At 39.0% G+C, this 23,466-nt stretch overlaps 3 protein-coding genes and 1 long non-coding RNA gene across 8 annotated transcripts in view; 2 read left to right on the forward strand and 2 right to left on the reverse strand.

Annotated features, from left to right (window-relative positions):
* Positions 1-2,453, forward strand: part of sphkap (SPHK1 interactor, AKAP domain containing) — an 85,123-nt gene extending 82,670 nt beyond the window's left edge. For all 3 annotated transcript variants that reach the window (XM_082182145.1, XM_082182147.1, XM_082182146.1), the window contains one exon: positions 975-2,453. In XM_082182145.1, coding sequence (XP_082038271.1) covers positions 975-1,130 — 156 coding nt within the window. In that variant the 3' untranslated portion in view covers positions 1,131-2,453. The remainder of the gene's footprint in view (positions 1-974) is intronic.
* Positions 1-23,466, reverse strand: part of LOC309507863 — a 469,488-nt gene that overhangs the window by 360,016 nt on the left and 86,006 nt on the right. The window lies entirely within an intron of this gene.
* daw1 (dynein assembly factor with WDR repeat domains 1) lies at positions 2,451-15,806 on the reverse strand. Of its 3 annotated transcripts, XR_014209243.1 has the most exons (14): positions 15,697-15,806; positions 15,506-15,578; positions 12,051-12,195; positions 10,420-10,478; positions 10,211-10,333; positions 9,869-9,968; positions 8,858-8,965; positions 8,167-8,273; positions 7,976-8,078; positions 6,330-6,444; positions 5,491-5,567; positions 4,650-4,812; positions 3,234-4,560; positions 2,451-3,169 (listed from the first exon to the last, which is right to left on the reverse strand). XR_014209243.1 is itself a non-coding variant. In XM_082182256.1 (13 exons), exons 1-13 carry the CDS (start codon positions 15,734-15,736, stop codon positions 4,526-4,528), a joined length of 1,248 nt encoding a protein of 415 aa, XP_082038382.1. In that variant the 5' UTR covers positions 15,737-15,806; the 3' UTR covers positions 2,451-4,525. The 3 variants fall into 3 exon arrangements, 2 of the variants coding, with proteins under 2 accessions (XP_082038382.1, XP_082038381.1); XM_082182256.1 differs by having other exon boundaries at positions 2,451-4,560; XM_082182255.1 differs by lacking the exons at positions 2,451-3,169; positions 3,234-4,560 and having other exon boundaries at positions 4,567-4,812.
* On the forward strand, positions 16,381-23,429 carry slc19a3b (solute carrier family 19 member 3b). Its single transcript, XM_082182235.1, has 5 exons — positions 16,381-16,672; positions 17,456-18,209; positions 20,369-20,561; positions 21,907-22,048; positions 22,634-23,429. The coding sequence occupies exons 1-5, from the start codon at positions 16,526-16,528 to the stop codon at positions 22,826-22,828; spliced, it is 1,431 nt and encodes a 476-aa protein (XP_082038361.1). The 5' UTR covers positions 16,381-16,525; the 3' UTR covers positions 22,829-23,429.

The raw sequence follows: 23,466 nt of genomic DNA on the forward strand, positions 1-23,466 counted from the left end.
CTCTTAATGGAAATAACATCACAACATTTATTTCCATCAAGAGGTGCATACATTTTTGGTCAAGAGTCCAGCACTCAGTAAAGTGTCCTCCAGCACATCCCAAAGACTCTCAATGAAAAAATGATTCTTCATTCTCCCAACAATTTTTTCACAATTTGAGCCTGATGAATCTTGACATTGTCATCCTGGAATATGCACTTCCCCTCAGAAGCTACATAAGATTCCCAGCCTTTTTTTCCCCCCATTTTTTTCTTTTCTTTTCTTTTGTTCTGCTAGGCTTTGGCAATTACAGTGCTATGCATACGTTTAGACACCCATGCTAAAGTTGACTAAAAAGAGGAATCAAAAATCATCTTTTGGAAATTTAACTTAATGCCTTAATGAAAAAAAAATAGGAAAAATCCAACCTTTAAGGACACCAATTTTCTTTGTGAATGAATAATGTATCGTAAATAAATAAATGTTCTTCCTTAAAATACAGGGTGCATAAGTCTGGACACCCCTATGTTAAATTCCCACAGAGGCAGGCAGATTTTTATTTTTAAAGGCCAGTTACTTCATGGATCCAGGATACTATGCATCCTGATAAAGTTCCCTTGGCCTTTGGAATTAAAATAGCCCCACATCATCACATAGCCTTCACCATACCTAGAGATTGGCATGGTTTTATTTCAGTTAGCCTAATAGCTGGTTTGATTTGCATTGAGAGATGATCTTATGGAAAGTACTCCATGCCAATCTCTAGGTATGGTGAAGGCTATGTGATGATGTGGGGCTATTTTAATTCCAAAGGTATTCCGCTGAAAAAGTAACAGGCGCAACAGTCAAACACAAGCCTGTTTACATGGAAAAACAATGGAAAAGTAGTGCACAAATGTGTTCTATGTGAATAGCCCCAAACTGCACCGACTGTTGATAAGATGTCTCGGCAGTCGTCTGCATGAAGAACTGAACAGCGTGTGTTTGTTTCTCAGTTCCACAGAGTGGTGCAGTTGGCAGGTCAGAAGGCTTGGCGTGTTGGTGACTTGTTCAGCGCTGTGGCTCAGTTCTGTCAGCTCCACCAGGACCTGGAGCAGAGAGGACGGCCAGTGCCCAGCCTGTTTGACTGGATATTGAAGACCAAGCGCTAGAGCGCCACCCATCTACAGACCAGAAGCTGGAGACGCCACACATCCGTCTAGCACACGTTTATAGTCTGGAGCCAGTGTGAAAACACCAACAAACATCCCCATTTGAGCCGCCAACACACCCTCACCACCACCACCAAATTCTTTCGACTAAAAAAAAATATACCTCTTAGATTCAACAGACCAATCCAAAACCACCGTCATGACTGTACATCAGAACATTTTTCTAGAGCTCAGCTGTGAAAGTTAGCAAGGTTTACAAGATGCCCACACACATTCATGGCTCTCAATCCCACAATTCTTAGCATGAGGCTTCCTAAGTACCGAACTTGCCATCTCTAATCACCAGCACATCCCACATTTGATATCCTCATTAAGATTAACATCTTACAGCCGACACAAACTTTTATTCCGATACCTCCATCACTGTCACACTTGTATATGTCCTTGCTAGATAACAGGAATTCTGGGATATTCTGTAGGAGGAAAATGCCTTGTCCATAAATATGTGCTAGAGATGCTCATTCGCACATCGCATAGATTGTGATTTGAGGATTTTTCCCTTTAAATTAAGCATGTTCCTGTCTTTACGCGCACGCAAAGTTAGATCCACCAGTTACCGACCCGCGCTGGTTAGAGGAACACAGTTTAAACCAACCAATCAGCCTTGACGTTTTGTAGCTTGCAGATTTTTACTGTACGACAAACCCGTTTCAAATGCACAACGTGACTTTTTATCAAGAAAAATAGATATGTGAGCTCTGGCAAAGGGATTTAAATATATATTTAAATGTTTGTATTTCAAGTGAAATATAGTGAGATCCCATTCCAAACATACTTTGTTGTTTTAAGTTTTCATTGGCGAACACGTTCAGTCCTTTTATTGTACCTCTGAGACTGAATTCTATGTTTAGTTCTGTGTGACTACTGTTATTTCAGAGATTTTATTTTGGCTAGATGTAAATAGTCTAGATTGTGAGCTATTGTACCTTCGGGCTGCAAATGGAAATTTAAGTTTTCGGTTTTACGATTGCAAACACAGGCAGACAGACAGGATTACAGCGCCAAAAGTCTCCGCAGACTAATGTAAACATTTGAATATGAAAGTATAAACAAAAAAAAGAGTATATTTAAAGTGTAAGTACAGTTTTGTCATGTAAAAGTTGACGTGTAAATGTGAAATCTGGTGGCATTATGGTTTTCTCCGCATAGTAACATAATAGTAATGTGTTTTAATATCAGCGTTGAAGGCACACAACTGTATCCAGTCTGTCACGGTATACCTGAATGTATTTATCTTTTCAAAATAAAATTTGCGTTGGGTGAGATTGACGTCAACAGTCTTTATTTGAAGAGCCACACGTTTGTGAATAAAGTCCAGACATACACAAACTCAAAAATAGACTTGCATGCTAAAGAGAAGATATTCCAGGTTAAATGATTGCAATTTAATATAGTAAGTCTTAAAATTGAATAACTGACTTAATATTGAAAAATATGTTGACAAGTATGCACTTACACTGAAAGTCTATAGAGCAAAAGATTCTCCATAGAGCATTTCTGTGAGCATTAAAAAGAATGAAAAAAGAATGACAGCATGCAGACAAACATATAGGCCTATATATCATGGCCACGAATTAAGAATTTGATTTAACTAATACAACAAGGGAACGCATTACTACAAAGTGGCCATGATATAGTAAAACGAGGGAACAAATTCTTAATTTGTGACCCTGATTTAAATAAAACGGGGAAACTAATTAATAAAACTAGGGAATGAATTGTGGCCACAATATATCCAAACATGGGGTTCCATAGCATACAGAGCCCCTAAAGCAGTGGTTCTCAATTCCAGTCCTCCTAACGAGAGACTCCATGAACTGAACTGAGTGTGTCAGATAAGAGAGACATACAAAATGTGCAGAGCAGTGGGTCCTGAGGACTGGAATTGAGAACCACTGCCCTAAAGGGACATGCTGGTGGAAAAAAATTGTGATGGGAGAAAAAAATATTTTTTACATCTTTTGTGTTCTCTCGCAAAACTTTTGTGTTCCCCAGAGAAACTTTGCATTCCCTCGTAAAGATTTTTGCGTTCTCTCGCAAAACCTGTTGTGAGCTCGGACAAACACTTCCTGTTCAATCTCCCGCTGGAAGTGTTTCAGACAGCTCCGTACGTTAACAATGGATCGTTTCATAGACTCAAATATAAAGAAATGCGATCAGTGCTTAACAGACTTCAGTGAAGTTGGCAATATATTCACAGATTCCTGGATCAATAACTCATGAGCTAAACATTGTTAAAACACAAACAACACCCATTTCCAATCATAGTAGTGTAGACAAGGAGCAACAACCCAGCTTTATAATATAAGTGGATCTCTATGAGCAGGCGGCTGAGAGACAAGTCCGAAGGGACCATCAGCAAAGTGCAAAACCCCAAAATAGTCATTAACTTCAATGTTACACACTAGTGTACCCTCACCAAATTCAGTTTAGACATCAATGGTCTCCTTCTGGTCATACTTCAACACTTAGCTTGGCAAGTAATAGCACATACAAAATAAGTAGGTCTATTCTTTACACAAATGGTGTTTATACCTAGCTAACATACTTGTTACAACCACAGCTTTTTCTTCTAATAACAGTGTAAAGTTATTGATTTGGTTTCATAAATAAACAATCATAGAATTTATGCATTTTTATGTAGTATAACCAGCAGGAAAGCAGTGACGTGTGAACTGAATTTGGTGACAGTACAGTGTGTTACAGTGAAGTTATTGAATATTTTTCCTAATATAAAATGTGGGTTTTGCACTTTGCAGACGGTCCCTTCGGCCTGTCTCTCAGCCGCCTGCTCATAGAGACCAGTTTATATTATAAAGCTTGTTTTGAGGAAAATTGGGTTGTAGCTCGATGTCTACGTTACTATGATTGGAAAGAGGTGAAGTTCGAATCTGTGAATATATTGCCAACTTTCCTGAACTCTGACCGCATTTCTTTATATTTGAGTCCAAGTTCAAACACTATGAAACGCTCCATTGTTAACGTACGGAGCTGTCTGAAACACTACCAGCGGGACATTAAACAGGAAGTGTTTGTCCAAGCTCACAATAGGTTTTGCGAGGGGAACGCAAACGATTTAAAAAGTATTTTTTTCTCCCATCCAAAATATTTTCCACCACCATGTCCCTTTAGGGCCTCCGTAATAGCAAACCACAAATGAGTTTAACTTGTATTAAACCCCGAATATTCTTTAAGAGAGGGACAATATAACAGCAAAAATATCCTCAACACATACTACATGTTTTCTGTGAATAGAAATACTATGGTAATGTGACAAGATGACACACAATATCTTAATCCAAAGAATACTGTGACATCAGCGTTCAGCCGCGGTCTCAGTGCCAGATCCTGCAGGTGTTGTCTTTACTGCCTGTGGAAAGATTGACAACAAGGCTTGAAATTACTGACGTATGATTACTTTTGTGCATGTATGAGTGTTACGCAGGTGTGTGTAATTGCCTGTAATGATGGTGTCTCCCTCATAGTTGAAAGCGCAGGAGAAGATCTCATCAGAATGTCCCTCAAGCACCTGCAAACACACTCCTGTGTTCACGCACCACACGCGAGCCGTCTTATCCACGCTCGCCGTCAAAACACGGCTCCCCTGCGGATTAAAACACACCTACGGAGAGGGAGAAAATAAGAAGCAAATTATATATCTGCCTTATGTTATGATAATGCATCAGGACGGCTCGTTATCATATTCCATCATGGAACAATTACTTTTTGTTTTGCATGTGAGAACATCCTATTTCAACGTGCAGGAGAAAAACGTGAGAAGGAAGAAAGTGTCAGTCGGGAAGAAAGACAGCTGAACTTAATTTGACCTGTGTTGAAATGACAGGCGTTTTATTATAGCGCCGAAGAACCAAGTGTGTATGTGCGTGCTTGAGTTATCACCTTTATACAGGAAATGGAAATATTCTGGTGATGATGATGACGGTCGGGAGGGGGATGGAAAAGAAAGGAGCACGGATATTACGGCAAGATCGTTTAGGGATAGGCCAAAGAAAAGGAGAGCAGACAGATCAAGAGAGAGCAATAAGAAAGAAAGCGGCCGTATGAATATGCTGAGAAGATGACGAACGACAGGCAGGGATGCTGGGATGAAGGCAAGAGGGCAGAACAGGTGGATATAAACAGGAAGAGACCTAGACAGGAAATAACAGGAATGGAAGGAAATGAGTGCCTTAGCGGATGAAGAAAGAGACTGAGTGAAGAGATTTGAGAAAAGCAGAGAGGATTATTGAGTCCGAAGCTCGAGTGACAGGGTGAGGATGGAGAGAATGTGATTTCTTACCTTTGATATCTCTCCATTATGACCCTCTAATTGACATAAACTCTGGAAGGTTTCAGCGCTGAACACTCTTGATGTACCTGCACGCAAACACCACAGCTGTTATGGGTGAATGTCATGAAAACGTGCCCAGCTCACACAATCGGATTATCTTTAATAATCCGTTACGCTCGAATGTACACACAATAGGGTGTCCTCTAGGTGAAGAGAAGTGTAAAATGAATACTCCTAATTATATTTCAGTATTTCTGCTGTCACCTGAAATGAGAACAAAGCGTCTATAACACAGCCATGGAAACTTCTCAAACAAAGCAGCCCAGTGACACAACTTACCCCAACCTGTGTCATGTAAGTGGTAAGTTGAATTATATGGTAATACATGAATGATTTACATTGTAAATTAACCTAAAAACAGAAATGGTATATTAAGTATTTAAACAACTTTTTCATAAACAGACCAAAAAAAATTAGCCATTGAATATAGTGAAACTATAAAAATTATTCATAATATTAACAGTATTGGTAATAGTATTTCTGCATTAATTTGTACTAACCTGTATATACTATGAGCCTTTTTTAATAATTATGGTCACATCACAAATTATGGGGTCTGCTAGATTCAGTTTACTCGCTGACACATCTTACCCCACAATCCCCATATATTTTGTCTAAAGAAAATGAAGACTTGTTAAGGGCCCATTCAGATGTTTTGTACACACATTCCCAGAAAAAGTAGTTCTCATTACTTGATTACTTTTCATTTTAGAGTAACATATATATATTTTTCACATATTCTGTGAGACTGAATCGGGTTGTGATGTGTGGAGATGGAGATGTCTCACCATCAGCAGAGGCCGTAGCGATCAACTGACCAGTGTAGTTAAAACACACATCCAACACCTCATCATTATGACCTAAGAGAGTAGCCAAACACTGACTGTTGTTTGCGTCCCACACCTACACACACAAACACACACAGAACCTGTTATATAACACACTAAAACCACATGATGACCAAAACAGCCTCACAAACACACTGTACATTCATTTGGGTGAATTCCATAAGAAAGTGGGCATCGCTTTGCCCTGCTCACTCATCAAGTGTGAGTACTGTGAAGGGTGCAGTGTGTGTCCCACCCATAGTTCCCGTCAATGGAATTTGCACATTCTCTTAATTTAACACCGACATATACATGCAGACATCTCAATGCTATTATTTAAAGGGTCCTATTATGCTTTGTGACATATTCATCTTTCTTAAGTGTGTAAAGTTGCTGTGTAAGCATGAAAAAGGTCTGAAAATGTACAAAGCACAAAGTCACAGCAAAGAGAGTTATTCTCTGAACTCCCTGAAACACCTCCATTGTAGTTTTAAGTTTTCTTTCGGGAACGAACACATCACAATATTCTTCATTTAAATAATTCCCGCCCAAGGCATACTCTAAAGGGGCTAGGCCTGGCTGAGTTAGATAGAAGTGTGTTAAAACTCACAGTTATGGTAAGGAGTATGATTCTTCCGAAACACACTCAAAGCGGTTGGCCAATCACAACACACTGGTCCAACCGACCAATCAGAGCACATTGCGCTTTTCAGGAGGGGCTTCATAGACTGGGAAGAGAAGAGCTGCAATAATGTAAAATATGTGAAAATAATGTGTTTTTTGAACATCCAAGCATGAAATCCTATTCTAGTAGAGCCCAAAAACAAATCAAGGTTTTTGGGCTCTACTTACATGCTTCATTATTTCCACATATTTTGTATTATTATTGCAGCTCCTCTCTTCCCAGTCTGTCAGTAACGCTCTGTTTAGTCCCTGTCTCTATGAAGCCCCTCCTGAAAAGAGCAATGTGCTCTGATTGGTCGGCTGGACCAGTGTGTTGTGATTGGTCAACCACTTTGAGTGTGTTTCGGAAAAATCATACACCTTACCATAACTGCGAGTTATGGGGCAAGACTTTGAAAAGGGGCACAATAGGTTCCCATAAACTACAGACACACCAATTTAACTGACACTCTAAAAATCTGTAAAACTGTGTATAAATGAGGAGGAGTTTGTCTCACTGTTTATCAGAAAAATCAGACTGTGCTGAATAATTAAGAGCCCTCACACTTCTAGGACAGACAATCAGAGGGAGAGAGTTACACAGACAGATGAAAGTGAATGCAACATGCAAGAAAAAGGGGTCACATTATGAAAAATAGAATTTTCCTTTATCTTTTGAAATAAAAGTTGTGGTCGTTTCAGAACTCAAAACTTAAAAAGCCCACGTCTTGTTCCAGATTTGTTGTGTTTTCAATGTCAGAAACCTTGCTACATAAATATATAAAAACCAGCTAATAACAACCAAATTCATTTGATTCAGCATCTTGGTATCAAGCTGTTTTTGAGGCAACCGTCAAACATTGGAAAGGGAAAAACGAAATATGGTTAAATAATTAAAAATTAAAACTTAATTTAAGAGGCAAAGAGTGAAGAGAGACAGAAACCTTGCATGTTTTATCCAGAGAGGCCGTGGCGATGAGGGAACAGTCCCAGTTGAACTGAACACAACTGATCTCTCCACGGTGACCTGTGAGAACATGAACTTTCCTGGGAGAGACAGGAAATAAAAAAATGCCATTATGCTGTCTGAAAAGAAGTTAAAGCATTAAACACTAACTGTGGGGTACACACTGACCTGCCAGACGGAACGTCCCACAGAATGGCAGTGTGGTCAAACGACCCTGTGACCAACCGATCGCCCGTTGTGTTGAAGGAGAGAGAGATGATCTCGGCGAAGTGACCCTGAGAAAGTGTTGAATGGAGAAATGCTGTGAGTGGAGAGAGGAATAGAAAGGCACCCTTTTTCACTTCAGCAAAGAAATATCATATTAATTTCCCCAATTCATCGGTAAGAACTCACGGAGCTATTCATAATTTAGATTCATAGAGAAATAATTGGAGAGTTAAGAGGGGTAATTACGCAGCACACACACACACGCACACACACTGCTCATGTGCTGCGGAGAGGAAAAGACCTCCAAACGCTCCGTCTCGTCCCTCCATCCACACGTTTCTACACAGCTTCGGTTCAGACCGCGTCACGTGACGCATCTGTTTGCACTCCGTGTGCACGGTACGCTGCTGTGAGACTAAACAATGTGGAATGCTTGAAGAATCCCATAATGCTCGTAATGTAAGATTTGATGACTAATTAATTAATAAACATACGCATGGGTGAGTTTTTACTGATCGCTGGAGATCACTGCGAATTAAAGAGAAATTATTAAAAATCCCTTAGGGGAAAAGCAGATGAGGGGGAAATGATAAAGGAGGATAGGCGGCAGCTTAAGATGAACAATACAGAAAAACAAGAGGATAATACGTACAGCCAATGTGGACACCTCTTCCCCGCTCCCAACATCCCATAATTTAGCCGTGGTGTCCATGCTGCCCGTAGCAACCAGGGTACTCTGAGGGTTAAAGGCCAGGCACACCTAATAGTAGACACACACAGAAAATTAGAGAATGACAAATGGTGTTTGATCAATTCCAAAAGCATAATATACATACACAGGGTTCTGCCATGTTTGGCATCTCAGGTCAAACCCCTCGACACAGTTTGTTCAACATACTTAAATTGGTGATCACCCGGCCTAGATAGTCGGATATGTTGTCTAATGGGTTAAAAGGCCTCGACCAATTTCACCAACAATTTTAATTTGTTCAGTTAAAATATATAAAATAAACATGATCTTTGCATTTGACCTTGAAAGTGGATTAGATCATATTTTGGTCCACTTTAGTCTCATAACTTTCCATTTACACTGTTGTCTTTTGGAATCTAGTTTAGACCCCCTAAAGTTGTTGTGTTAGGTGTCCTGTCCTACTATCTGTCATCATTTACTCACTCTTATGTCATTCCACTTTCTTTCTTCTGTGATGTTTTTAAAACAACGTGGGTCACCAAACAGTTTTGGTTCCCATTGACTTCCACTTCATGGACAAAAAATACAATGGAAGTCAATGGGAACATGCTTGGTTGCCAACATTCAGCAAAAAAAAACATAAAGCATCATAAAAATACCTGATATAACTTGTACTCTATATTCCTATATTCCTCCAAAGCCTTTGTTGGAGAAACAGACAATTAAATGGTTTAAATCTCCTTTAAGTTCACATTCATTGAAATATATCAAGACACATCATGCCAGGTTTGATGTTAAAATATCTCTGGAGGAAAGAAAGTCATACAGGTTTGAAACAACACAAGGGTGAGTAAATGATGACAGAATGATCATTTTTGGGTGAACAGTTCCTCAAACTGCTGAGACTAGTGTGAATGCAGGAAAACAGCGATGTTGGGTTTTAGGCAAAGGGAAGTGAGAATGCAGACGTACGATTTCTGCTGTGTGCCCTCTAAACGTGTAGAAACACTTCCCCGTTTCAGCACTCCACAATTTGCAGGTCTTGTCAAAGGAGCCTGTGGCAACCCTGTCTCTGAGAGAGAGAAAAAGAGAGAGCGAGAGAGAAAGGGGATAGAGAGCAAGAGAGAAAAAAGGAAAAGTGCTCCTGTTATGACTCAAAGTGACAAATGGTCCCATTGTAAAAACAACACCAGTTACCCTGCAGTGCCCTAACCCTGCAGAAAGAGACAGAGAGGGCTATTCTCTACTTCACAGAGAGAGAAAAAAGAGATTAAGAGTAAGCCATGATCAAATGTGACGCAGCGGTGCTGTTACCCATAAGGGTTGTTGAAGGCGATGGCATACACAACGTTCTTGTGACCCTCCAAAGTGTGCAGCTCCTCTCCGGATGCGGTGTCCCATATTTTACAAGTCCTGTCATAGCTTCCGGTTATAAAACTGCAAACAGACGGAAAGTGAGGGAGAGAGGCAGAATTAGAGGGAGAGAGGGGGAGCAGGCATGTGAGCACAGCTGATAAACTCACCTCGATCCTGATTTATTGAAGGCTACATTCGTCAGGGGCAAAATGTGAGCCTGAAGTGCCTGTAGACGAAAACAGAGAAGACGAATGCTCGGGGGGGGGAGCACTTTAACATATTAATTCATTTCAGATATATAAGCTTGACTGTGTAATTTCCAAACATAATTACTATGCCTTTGATCTACAAAAACAGCAGTTTTCCCTCTGCTGCCATCTTGTGGGTAATATCGATATAAGAGGTCTTGATCAGAGCAAATGTCTTCAGATAATCATTCAAATGTATTATATAAGCATGGTGGTATGAGGTGGTATGGAATAAAAGCACCAAAGGCCCAACACCAAATACTAACCTATTACAAAATTTGGTGCGATGTTCAATTCATGAAATCAGATGGAAAACTGTTAACAACCTGATCATTTCATCCTGATAATTGTTTTCATGCTATCAGATAACAAGCTGGATAACACTAAATAACCGGTTAAATTACTGGAATGAAATTTGATGAAAAATCATCTAAATTATAATACAGAATTTGTTCCGTTTCTTTCATTACATTCTGCACACACACACACACACACACACACACACAAATAATGTTCTTTAACTGTTTTATTGCCCAAATGATATGAAAGAACTTAATATTCCATAAAATGATAATAGTAATAGTTGACATGTGAGAATAATTTTGAAGATTAAACCGTTAGTTCACCCAAAAATGAAAATCCTGTCATTAATTACTTACCCTCGTGTCGTTCCAAACCCGTAAGACTTTCGTTCATCTTCGGAACACAAATGAAGATCATTTTGATGAAATCTGAGAGCTTTCTGTTCCTTCAAAAGCTTTCTTACACTTCAAAAAGTTCATAAAGAGATCATAAAACTAATCCATATGATTTGAGCGGTTTAGTCCAAATTCTCTGAAGAGACACGATTGCTTTATATGATGAACAGATTTAATTTAGAATTTTATTCACATAAACATTGATCAGTGAACATATACAGAAGTTTATATGTTTATTTTGAATATTTATATGTAAATAAAAGCCCAAATTCAGATTTAGATTTCATCAAAAAGATCTTCATTTGTGTTCTGAAGATGAACGGAAGTCTTATGGGTTTGGAACGACATGAGGGTGAGTAATTAATTAAAGAAAAATTAATCACCACATTTTCTAAAACGAGCAGGAAGCTAAACATAAGTTGTGCTTCTAAAAATAGGATAACACTTTATTTAACAGTGTCCTTGGTAATAACTATAAATTAGGCATGATTACATGCAACTAACACTAAACCAAACCCTCATCCTTCCAGTATATGTAGTTAATTAATTCTACTCAGTACTTAAATTTATAATTACACTAAAATAAAGTGTAACTAAAAAAGTAATAGCAGTGTTATTAATAGTCCCTTTCAAAACCTGCCCCTTTTGTCATAGAAATAAAATAGTCAAATCTAGCAAAACAATCTTCAAACAGTAATGCATCTGGGTAACATAACACCTCCGGCCCACCAGGAATATCCCTCGGCCCACCCTGCATCTCAAAGCTGGGGCCTGGAATCACAATATCTAAGGTAGATTGAATATGCATGGCCTAAATATGTTTGAGCATGACTGGTCAGTATTCATTAGTACCCTGAAAAGGTAGAACTTGCGTTCATCCTTTTGGCCGACTTTCTCCTGTAGTTTGCAGATCAGGACTTTCACCTGCTCAACACAGGATGAGGTGATGAGAGGCTCTGCTGCTCGAATGTCTGACAGCAGCTCATTCACATCAGTCCTATAGGAGGAAAATACACACTCCTTTAGCACATAAAGTCAGTTCCCCTTCGAGAACGGTTCACTCGTATTGCGTAGTTATACGCTATGGGAAAACTCCTTTTCTCGAGAATATTGAAGCTTTTATTTTAAAACACAGTGCAGCTGCACAGCGAGCACAGTGCAGGCTGTCTAAGGCCGTGTGTCCACCAAAGCGTTTTTAGCCAGCTGAAAACACTAGGCACTCTGCTAAAAACGCCTAGCTATGGGCACTTGAGAGCGTTTTGGCAGCGCACGAGCGCAGCATTTTTTTCAGTTGAGACGCTTTGCTTGTTATGATACGGAATATCCACAAAAGTGTTACTAGTATCTCATTTGACACATATTTTGTTTCTGTGTTGATTCTATATTAAAATGTTGATACAATGTAACGTATTTTTTCTGGCTCTTGTTTTAAATTATTTTGTTCCGTTATTATGCTTGTTGTTGTCATCTGTTGACGTTGTACAAGCAGAATGTGGCGGTTGGTCAGTGTGGTATTAGTCCCGCCCCTCCTCCACTGTGATTGGACGATTGGGTAAAAAGTGACAGTGATGAGCGCTGCGTTTTACCCAAAGTTGAACATTCTTCAATTCTCGGCGACCTGTAAAAAACGGCGAGCACTCAGCGTGAAAGCGCGCTGATTGGCAGGGCTGCGGCAACTGCACAAACCTATGGCGAAGCAGCAAGGACGCGCGAACCTATCAGGGCGCTACCCACCTTGCGCGTGCTGAAGTGTGCCAAAATGGGCGTGGCTGCTGACTATATAAGCGGCCCATTTCGCCATAGGAATCAGATTTAATCTCCCTCAGCAAACGACGCATCACTTCGCTGATTTCTCTGGAGAAGAAGCCTCTCTTGGCGTTGTACATCCCAGCAGCGGAACGCAGCGATCTGCAGCAGCAGCTCAGCGACATGCGGCCTCCTGCTCAGCTTCCTGAACTCGACGCCGTCAACGCTGTTCGCCGTTTCCCTGTGGTCATCCGGCAGAGTATCCTTTCAAAATAGAAGCCTTTTCACAAAAAGAGCAAACGGCGTTGTTTCAAATGCCATGCCCGGTCTGTGTTTCATGCGGGATTCCCCTGCATGTCACTGACGGGCACAGTGAGTGTGCTTCCTGACACGGCGCTGAACACGCCGAAGCTGCACTCACTCAGGGCAGCTGTTCTCATTGCGAGAACATGCCGCTCTGCGCTCGCGGCTAGCTCTCGTTACGTCAGAGAGCGACCCCGCCCCTCGAGCCCTCCCGTTTTCTTCCCTCCTCGAGCCTCGGAGGAAGAAACGGCGAGGTCAGAGGATGAATGAGCGCTCAGAGGCGAGCAAGCTCACGCCGGGTCCGTCCCCGCGTGCCTCACTCACTCCAGAGAGCAAGTCACCGGTTCTCTTCATGAAAACGGACCAGCGCCCCTCCCTCGAAGCGGCCGGCCTCTTCTCGTTTGGCGGATCGAAACGGGTCCAAACAAATCCTCGTGCAAATTCGCCCAAGGGATTGGTTTTTCTCAGTGGATCTGAAAGATGCTTACTTTAACATCCAAATAGCCCCCCATCACAGGCCATTCTTGAGATTTGCCTTCGAGGGGCGGGCCTATCAATACACAGTCCTGCCATTCGGACTGTCTCTGGCACCCCGTACGTTTACGAAATGCATGGATGCGGCTGAGACAGTGGGGAATGAGCATTCTGAACTACCTCGACGACTGGCTCATTCTGGCCCAGTCAGAGGCAGAGTCACAGACTCACAAAACCTGGCTCCTCAGCCATCTAGAATGCCTTGGGCTCAGGATAAACTTTTACAAGAGTGTACTGTCCCCCAGCCAGTGTATAACGTACCTGGGAACAGTTATCGACTCTGTTCAGATGAGAGCTTGGCTCATGCCAGACCACGCTCTCTCTATTCAACAGCTAGCTGCTTCGTTCAAAGCAGCAGCAGAATGTTTCAAAGGGCACTGGGCCTTATGGCCTCTGCGTCGTCAGTACTCCAGCTACGCCTACTACGTATGCGCCCCCTTTAGCACTGGCTGAAACCCCCAAGTCCCGGCTCATGCATGCAGCTCGGCCGCTTGGCACCAGCTGGTACCAGTCTAGTGTAAGCATGGGTCTGGTTTCAAGGAGGAAGGTGATTTCAACGGACGCCTCCAACTTAGGTTAGGGGGCTCTGTACAAGGGCAGGCCTGCTTCCGGCCTCTGGTCGAGCTCGGAGAAGCGCCAACGTATCAACTGCCTCGAAATGAGAGCAGTCTTTCTAGCCCTAAAAACCTTCCTCCCACACCTGGCAGGACATCATGTCTTGGTCCGGACAGACAACATGGCAGTGGCGTCATATATAAATCATATGAGCATGGCCTCTTCATGGGCATGGTCCAGTGGTGTACCAATTTATGACATTTGTGCGGCGGCCGGCTGGTCTTCGCCGTCCACATTTGTAAAATTTTACAATTTGGAAGTGCCGGCCCTGCAGGCATGAGTCCTTTCTATATAGGAGGTCTTGGCCCCTGTTAGGCCCAAGCCTCTATATACAGTATATTCCTTCGAAGGCCCCGATTTCTGGTCCCCGTTGGATTCTGACCTTAGCTCTACTATAAGCCTCAGGCTTTTTAGCTCCAGGAGGTAGTCAGAGCGAAGTTATCAGCTAATAGCACGGCTTCAGTCAATTTAACCTGATTCCTATGGCGAAATGGGCCGCTTATATAGTCAGCAGCCACGCCCATTTTGCCGCACTTCAGTACGCGCGAGGCGTGTAGCGCCCTGATAGGTTTGTGCGTCCTCGCTGCTTCGCCATAGGTTCGTGCAGTTGCCGCAGCCCAGCCAATCAGCATGCTTAGACAGCCTGCAATGTGCTTGCTGTGCAGCTGCACTGCTTTTTAAAATAAAGGCTTCAATATTCTCGAGAAAAGGAGTTTTCCCATAGCGTATAGCTACACAATACTCGTTCCCTTATCTCTCAGGGAACCAAAGTTACATTAGTAACCGAGTACGTTATACTGGTAACACTTACAATAAGATCATGTTAATGTTAGTTTGTTAGAGTATTTAAACATCTTTGTTAACATTAGTAAACAATAATAAACAGTGGTAGGTTTCAATTTGTATTTACATTAGTACATTAGTAATTCTAACACATTTATTAATCGTAGATAATATTAATTAAAAAAAAAAAAAAAAAAAAACTTGTAGGCTTATCTATTAATATTATTTAATTGACCTGAGCTAACATAAAATAACAATGAACAGTTGTATTTTTTAGTATTGTATTGTTTTATCACAACTAGTTTGATTATAATACTGCTACTTACTCTGGAGTCAAGTTTAACAGATCGATGGATTTCGTCCTTAGCTTCCCACCTTTCTCATAGTCCAGGAATATTCCTGCACAGCAACAAAACAAGATTTATTTATAAAAGCGAGCTTTTCAATTAACCAGGTACTCAACAAAACTGCATGACGGGAATGGTATGCAATATAAAACTTTAAAAGTGTATATTACCTGGTGGGTAGTATCGTATGTGTAGCCGTTTCAGTCTCATCGCGACACTGAAGACTGTAAACACACCGTTACTTTGGTGACGAGACACATGTGCTGAGTACTGCGCATGCTCAAGGTCTGGTAATGATTCGTTTCTGTATCTGAGTTATCCGAGCATTAATAAAAAATAAATAAATAAAGTTTCCGTACAAATCGCATTGTGCGAATTCATACGATATAAACACCACTTAAGATAATTACATTTACTCATGAGATCGGGTTGAAAAGAAATCTTATAATAATCTTACGTTTTCCAACTCATTATGACATAGGCTACTGAAAATATTAGCCTACATAATTATTGACACACTGCAGGTGACTAAATTGCCTAATCTATGAATTTTCCTGAATCTTACCAAGCTATTAAAATCTGGTCATAATATAGCCTACCTGTTATTCATTTTATTATTATTTATTTTAAACATGTTTTTTCTGTGATGTGCTATACAAATTAACATATTGAATTGAATTGGATATTATGGTTAAATGATAACAATGATTAATCATTAATATTGATTAAATGATTACAATGTTAAGTCATCAATGCTTTGTTTTGTCAACACACACGTATGTTCACACACCACCAATTAGGGCGTAGAAGCACAGATCAAAGTCTCCATCATAAATATGTTCAGTTACCAGCATTGCACAGGATCTTTTCGTGGGATTCAGGGTCTGGACTTGGCTTACTTTACACTGCATGCACAGCAAAAACACAAACCAACAGTTCCTAGACCTAAAAGGAGAGACATAATCGTGTGGCAGTGAACACATAGACAGGAAGATAAGAATGAATTTCTGGAGGAAAATGAAGAGGTCAGACTGGGTCTTCCCCACTGCTTTACTCTCTCTTTATGGTTTCTTTGCCAACTGTAGACCGGCAGAGCCTTTCCTTACACCTTACTTAGTGGGACCCAAAAACATCTCAGAGGAAGTGGTGAGGATTGATTTGTTTACATTTTTATATTGGCTTAGAGATTGTTTAAGGGCAGCAACAATCGACTGTAAAGTAGGGGCCAATGTTGTGTTAATATGAAGGAATTCTCCGCATTGATTTATCACAGTCGTTTCACTCACATTTCAAATTACGCATTGCATTGTGCTATAGGGTTGAGGGTCAGTAAACTTAACGGAAAAGGGACTGGTCATTTTCTTCCAGGACATTCTCATGGATTTTTTACAGTGAACAGTGAGACACAAACAGCACAATTTCCAATTTTTCTGAGCATTTAGGATTGCAAACACTCCCAGTACAATAGAAATGATAAAGGATGACTGTCTAGTATTGATTGGATTTAGTAAGGTTGATGTATAGGAGCTCTTAAAAACAGATTTCCTTGCACAAACCATTTTCAGATAACATATGGTGTAATAATCGCAATAATCATCTATTTAAAATATCAGCAGCTCAAAATTAAGCTAAAACTGTTCATAATATGATTGACTGCTTTAACATTCTCCATTTATGACTATGCCTTAATCATGCACGTGCACGCCTTATCAGTTTTATCTTAGTAATGTATGTTAAAGGTATAGCGGAGGATCTTTCCAAATTTTAGATAAGACCCGCCCTCTCCACTTTTGATTGATTCACCAGAATGATTGACAATTAGGAGGACCAATAGTATAGGTTACCCACCAGGAAGTAAAACATCCTCCGCTATACCTTTAAGCAATTTACTCAAATGACCAAAAAACTGTCTTGTTTCCTCTCATCTAGGTAACAAACTACCTGTTTCCTATCTGGACGTACTCATATCTGGCAGTGCTCTGCCCAGTCTTCCTACTGACAGATTTGCTTAGATACAAACCTTTAATTGTAGTTCAAGGACTTTTTCTTGTCATAAATTATATAATTCTGTGTTTTGCTAACAGCTTGCCCGCTCTGACCTACCTACAGTTCAACTTTGCGATGGTCACCTCCACCGAAGTGGCCTATTTTTCATATATCTACAGCGTCATACCTCCTGAACGCTACCAACGAGCCACGGGGTTCGTTCGCAGCGCCATGCTGACTGGCTATACCTTCGGAGCCACATTAGGCCAGCTGTTAATATCATTAGCTGGCACAAGCTACTTCCATATAAACACTATAACTCTGGGTCTAATGGCAGTGGCTTTCTGTGTTTCTTTGTTCCTGCCAATGCCTCAAAATGGAATGTTTTTTAAGAAGAAGGTGGATGTGTCTACGGAGACACTGAACGAGGTTGGAGGAACGGATATAGCAAAGGAGGCTACAGGAAGATGCTGTGCTTGGGGAAACATTATTAAAACTTCCGGAAAACAAATGTGGGAGAGTCTGAAAGAAACCTACTCGTCCAGAAGTCTGGTGCAGTGGTCCCTCTGGTGGGCTCTGGCCACAGCTGGATATGGACAGGTCTTCAACTACGTCCAGCTGATGTGGGACCACATTGAGCCCTCCAGCACCGCCTCTGTGTATAATGGGGGAGTGGAGGCCGTCTGCACACTTGTAGGTGAGGCATTTTGTGGAATTAGACTCTGAACTCAAAGATTGTATTTACCATTAAACACTATAAAATGTTATAAAGCCATTATCTTTAAAAGGAATAAAATCAGAATGTGCCTAGCCCAGAGGTTCCCAAACTTAAAGTTAATATTTCAATAATGTAGTGACACATTTGCATGGTCATGTTTCTCATGATGTTGATCAATCAAATAAGATATAAAATATCTTACCACTTTAGGCTACGTATTTATATATAAGGCTGCACAGATCATTATTATTAGCCTATATTGTGTTAACTCTCATTTTAAAATGATAAATACAGTTGTAATCTAAATTTAAATCAGGTTTATTGGCAAACTTTACAGACTTTTAGCTGTTTGCAATGAACAAATCAAACAAAAGTCATTGAAATAGCTCAACACAACAAATGTTTCAAGTGGTTTCCAAAAATTCAACTAAAAATGCAACTTTTAGTGACTCCTCCAGTCTCAAAATTATTCATATAAACATTTGTTGTGTTGACTATTTCAATTACTTTTGTTTGTTTTGTTCATTGCAAACAGCTAAAAGTTTGTATATTTTGCCAATAAACCTGATTTGCAATGGGGGAATAATAATTTTGATTAACTGTGTATTACCGTGCTCCTGAATATTTGATAATTATCGACCTAATAATTATTTTACTTTACACTGCAAATTACAATACTAATATTTATGTAGGCTATTAAAATATCTGCTTTCAAACATTCAAATTTGCACATTTTTAGTTTGGCAGAATACTGGTGAAATGCTGTACACTTCGATCCACAAAAAAATGTGGAAACTGTGCAAATGTGTAAATAAAGTGAACCTAGTGCAAAACACTGTAAAGTGCACACGTGTAACATATTGCTGCTCTTCACTCTGAAACACGCAGCACAACAGATATATATATATGCATATTTAATTAAAGGTAGGGTATAGGCAATTTCAGAGAGGCTACCAAAAGCAAGCTAGCTTTGAAAGCATGAGATCCCACCCTCACTTCAGAGCGTCTCCAAAGCCACGCCTCCTCCAAACCACATGATCTCTCACAGCAGAGTCTGCAAAGCATCACGAGGGACGGTGTTAAATTACCTCATGTCTCAAAGCACATAACATTACAATTATAATGAACATAAGCAACTTACAGAGCTTTGACTTGCACCACCTGACTGCTGCAGATTCATTTCAGCGTTGATAGTGTTGACATAGAAGTGCATAAATCTGAGTCTGAGGACGTGAACGGCTCCGGTTAGAACGTCACGGGTTGTCATCTCGGAATTACGGTTATTACAACATGGCGTGAACGCAGCATAAGCTTGTTGTTTTGGTTCAGGAGGAACTCTGCATAGCCTTACGGAATGACGTGTGATGGCTGTGCGAGCCGGTTTAAAGGCAGGTAAAACATCCTATCATTGCATTCGGACCAAATGCATTAATTGGACAAAAATGTTTTGGTCCTGAGACTTCCACAGAAGATATATGTGGATTGTTTAATATTTAGACCACTTCGATTTTTGATTGCTCAGGATGTGAATAGAGTTTCAACCAGTATAACAAAAAGTGTTTATTACTACACCCTAGCTTTAAATCACAGCCTTTTATTTGATAATTGCACATGGTTTTATTTAAATTTATTCTGCAGCTACATTTATATATATATATATACATTTTTACATTAGATAGAAATATTAGCTTTTCATCAACTCATGAACCCCCTGCAGTTCCCTCATACTGTATGTGTGAACCTCTATTGGGAAACCATGCATGGCAAACCAAACCCAATCCTGCTTTATCCGCAAACCATACGTTGAATCATCATGCGTTGAGCAGAAAGCCTTCTAACCCGTAATTGTTATGCAGATTGCATAGGAATTCAGCAGCCCAGTTTGTGTGGGGAAGATAATTTAAGCAATTACAACAGTAGGGGTTTAGTCACTTTAATTGCAGCAGAAAAGAATGTCTCCCAGTCTTGATGTCTTGACAAGAACATTCAAACAAAGGCAACAGAAATTTGTACTGAGCACCATATAGAATAAAAATGAGTCTAAATGCATTTCTCCGATTTAATTGTCGTCTTCCGTTGTGCCTCTTTGTTCCCAGATTTAGCATTATTGTGAGTGATGTTGTGACTGTTGCTTTCAGGTGCAGCCGCAGCGTTCTCTGTGGGTTATATCAGAGTCCAGTGGGGTGTGTGGGGCGAGCTCTCTCTGGGGGGTTTCTCTGCCATCGGGGCAGGCTGTGTCTTTCTCATGGGCTTCACTAACAATATCTGGCTGTGTTACGCAGGCTATGCTGTCTTCAAAGCGTCATACATGTTCCTCATCACAATCACAATGTAAGTTAGTCATTACACTATATAAGTGTATATATATATATATATATATATATACATACATAGGCTACACACACATATACAGTACAGGCCAAAAGTTTGGACACATTACTATTTTTTATGTTTTTGAAAGAAGTTTCTTCTGCTCATCAAGCCTACATTTATTTGATAAAAAATACAGATTTTTTTTTTAATATTGTGATATATTTTTACAATTCAAAATAATTGGTTTTCAATTTATTATACTTTAAATTATCATTTATTTCTGAGATGTAAAGCTGAATTTGCAGGATCATTACTCCAGTCTATCACATGATCCTTTAGAAATCATTCTAATATTCTGATTTATTATGAGTGTTGGACACAGTTCTGCTGCCTAATATATTTGATGAATAAAAGGTTAAAAAGAACTGCATTTATTCAAAATAAACAAATATTTTCTAATAATATAAATCTTCTTTATCACTTTTTATCAATTTAACACATCCTTGCTGAATAAAAGTATTGACTTATTTCAAAAAAAGAAAGAAAAAAATTACTGACCCCAAATTACTGACCAGTAGTGGATATTGTTGTTACAAAAGATTTCTATTTTTAGAACATTTGCTTCTTTTTAAATTTTTTTATTTTTTTTATTCATCAAAGTATCCTAAAAAAGTATCACAGGTTATGAAAAAATATTAAGCAGCAGAACTGTTTCCAACTTTGATAATGAATCATCATATTAGAATGATTTCTAAAGGATCATGTGATAGACTGGAGTAATGATCCTGAAAATATAGCTTTGCATCACAGAAATAAATGATAATTTAAAGTATAATAAATTGAAAACAAATTATTTTAAATTGTAATAATATATCACAATATTACTTTTTTTTCTGTATTTTTGATCAAATAAATGCAGGCTTGATGAGCAGAAGAAACTTCTTTCAAAAACATAAAAAATAGTAATGTGTCCAAACTTTTGGCCTGTACTGTATATATATATATATATATATATATATTATGTATGTCTTAATTATATTATATATTTTTAATTAGTTTAATATATATTTATATATATCTAAAATTAAACTAATTTAAAAATATATATATATATATTTTTTTTTTAAACACATCTTGACAACATTTTTACATTATAACTCATCAAAATAAGTTAAGGCAGTTACTATACTATAAGTCAGTTTAATATAATTTGTTATAAGTTGAAATTGCTTATACAGCCAAGATGATTATAATTTTAAAAAAATTGTGCCTAAAAAATTAAGGCAGCAACTGAACTAAAGTTGGTTTGTTTTCTCCTTGACTAACTTGTACGTCCTTCTCTTTTCCCCCTTTTTGCTGGAAGGTTTCAGATCGCACTTAACCTCTCGATGGAATGTTATGCTTTAACTTTTGGCATTAACACTTTTGTTGCTCTTACACTTCAAACTATACTTACTGCTATTGTGGTGGACAATTCAGCCCTGGGACTGGACATCACAACACAGGTAAGCTCTCACTACATGGAACTTATAGTGGAATTCAACCCTGTAAAGCCTGACATAAGAAATAATAGTCCGATTTGTTTCCCCTTGAAAACAAACAGTTTATTGAAACTGTAGACATATTATAAAAATAAATAAAAGCCTGATGTTTCATGTTTAATACTCACATTTTAACATGATTAAAAAAATTAAAAATAAATGCTGTATATGCCTGATCAAGTATACCCAAGTTTCTTCAGTCCAGTAATCATCTTGAAATATTACTAATAATATACAAGTTATTATTACGTTTACTTTATAAAAATCAGTAGACCTATACATTTCACAGCAAAAAGACACGTGAACCATGACCTTTTACTTGCTAGAAAGGTATAAACTATCAATCAGACGACAGACGGCATGTGGTAGATTTTGTGCAACAGGTTTTTCAGCAAAGCTGATCATTCAGAGGCCTTAGAAATTAATGTATAAAATATGAAAACAGTAGGATTTATAGGGTTAACAAAAATTCATGAGAGTAAAAGAATAACCATGCATGGTTTGAAATGAATGTTTGTATAAAGCTTCATTTTGGCCCTTCTTTTACAGTTTCTTGTATATGGGGGTTACTACAGCACCATCTCTGTGCTCTTCCTCATGCAAGGCTTGTACACAGTGTGTAAGCATTACTGTAAATCTGCAGCAGAAACAAACACAAGCCGGCCGCCTTCTGCCATTCTGGAGGAGAAAATATCGAAGGATCTTGATCCACAGACAACACAAAATGAATATTCAGTACTATAACTTCACACACAAAAAGAAGGCAAAATAAATAAAAAAATCACAAAAAGTTTTTTGTCTTTCTTTTAATGTTGTTATTATCCTGGAGAGGATATTGTGTATTGTATAATATGTATTATTTGCATAGACTGTTCGCTGTTCGGTCATTTCCTGTTTATAATTTGAAAAAACAAAAAAGTGATTACAGTTTGCGCTCAGCAAATATTAACCTCTAAAACTCAAGTAAAATAAGCTTGTTTAGACGACTTTCATGCTAAAAATAAAAAAGGCGTTTCAAACACGGTAACGTTATGCTTTAGAAATCAAAAGTTTATATATCATATTATAAACAGAATCAAATAGTTAAACCAGTAAACAACAGAAGATCAGCGCTCACAACAGAAACATGGAACGTCATTTCTGTAATATAACACCGGAAGTTTTTGAAACACGTCGTTGGGAATAGCGGATGTGACGTTAACCATTTGTAAACTGGGAATTGCAGTCGAATTACCTTTTTTGCAAGAACATATTGCAATTATTCACATTTATCCATAATTGCTAGAGTGGTTAAGTTTTATTTGACTAAGCAATGCTCATTACAATTATGTTTTCATAACCCCCCCCCCCAAAAAACGAACTATACAATATGTCATTATAGT

This window comes from Leuciscus leuciscus (genome assembly GCF_965113295.1).
Source record: "Leuciscus leuciscus genome assembly, chromosome: 10".
Classification (NCBI taxonomy): Eukaryota; Metazoa; Chordata; class Actinopteri; order Cypriniformes; family Leuciscidae; genus Leuciscus; species Leuciscus leuciscus.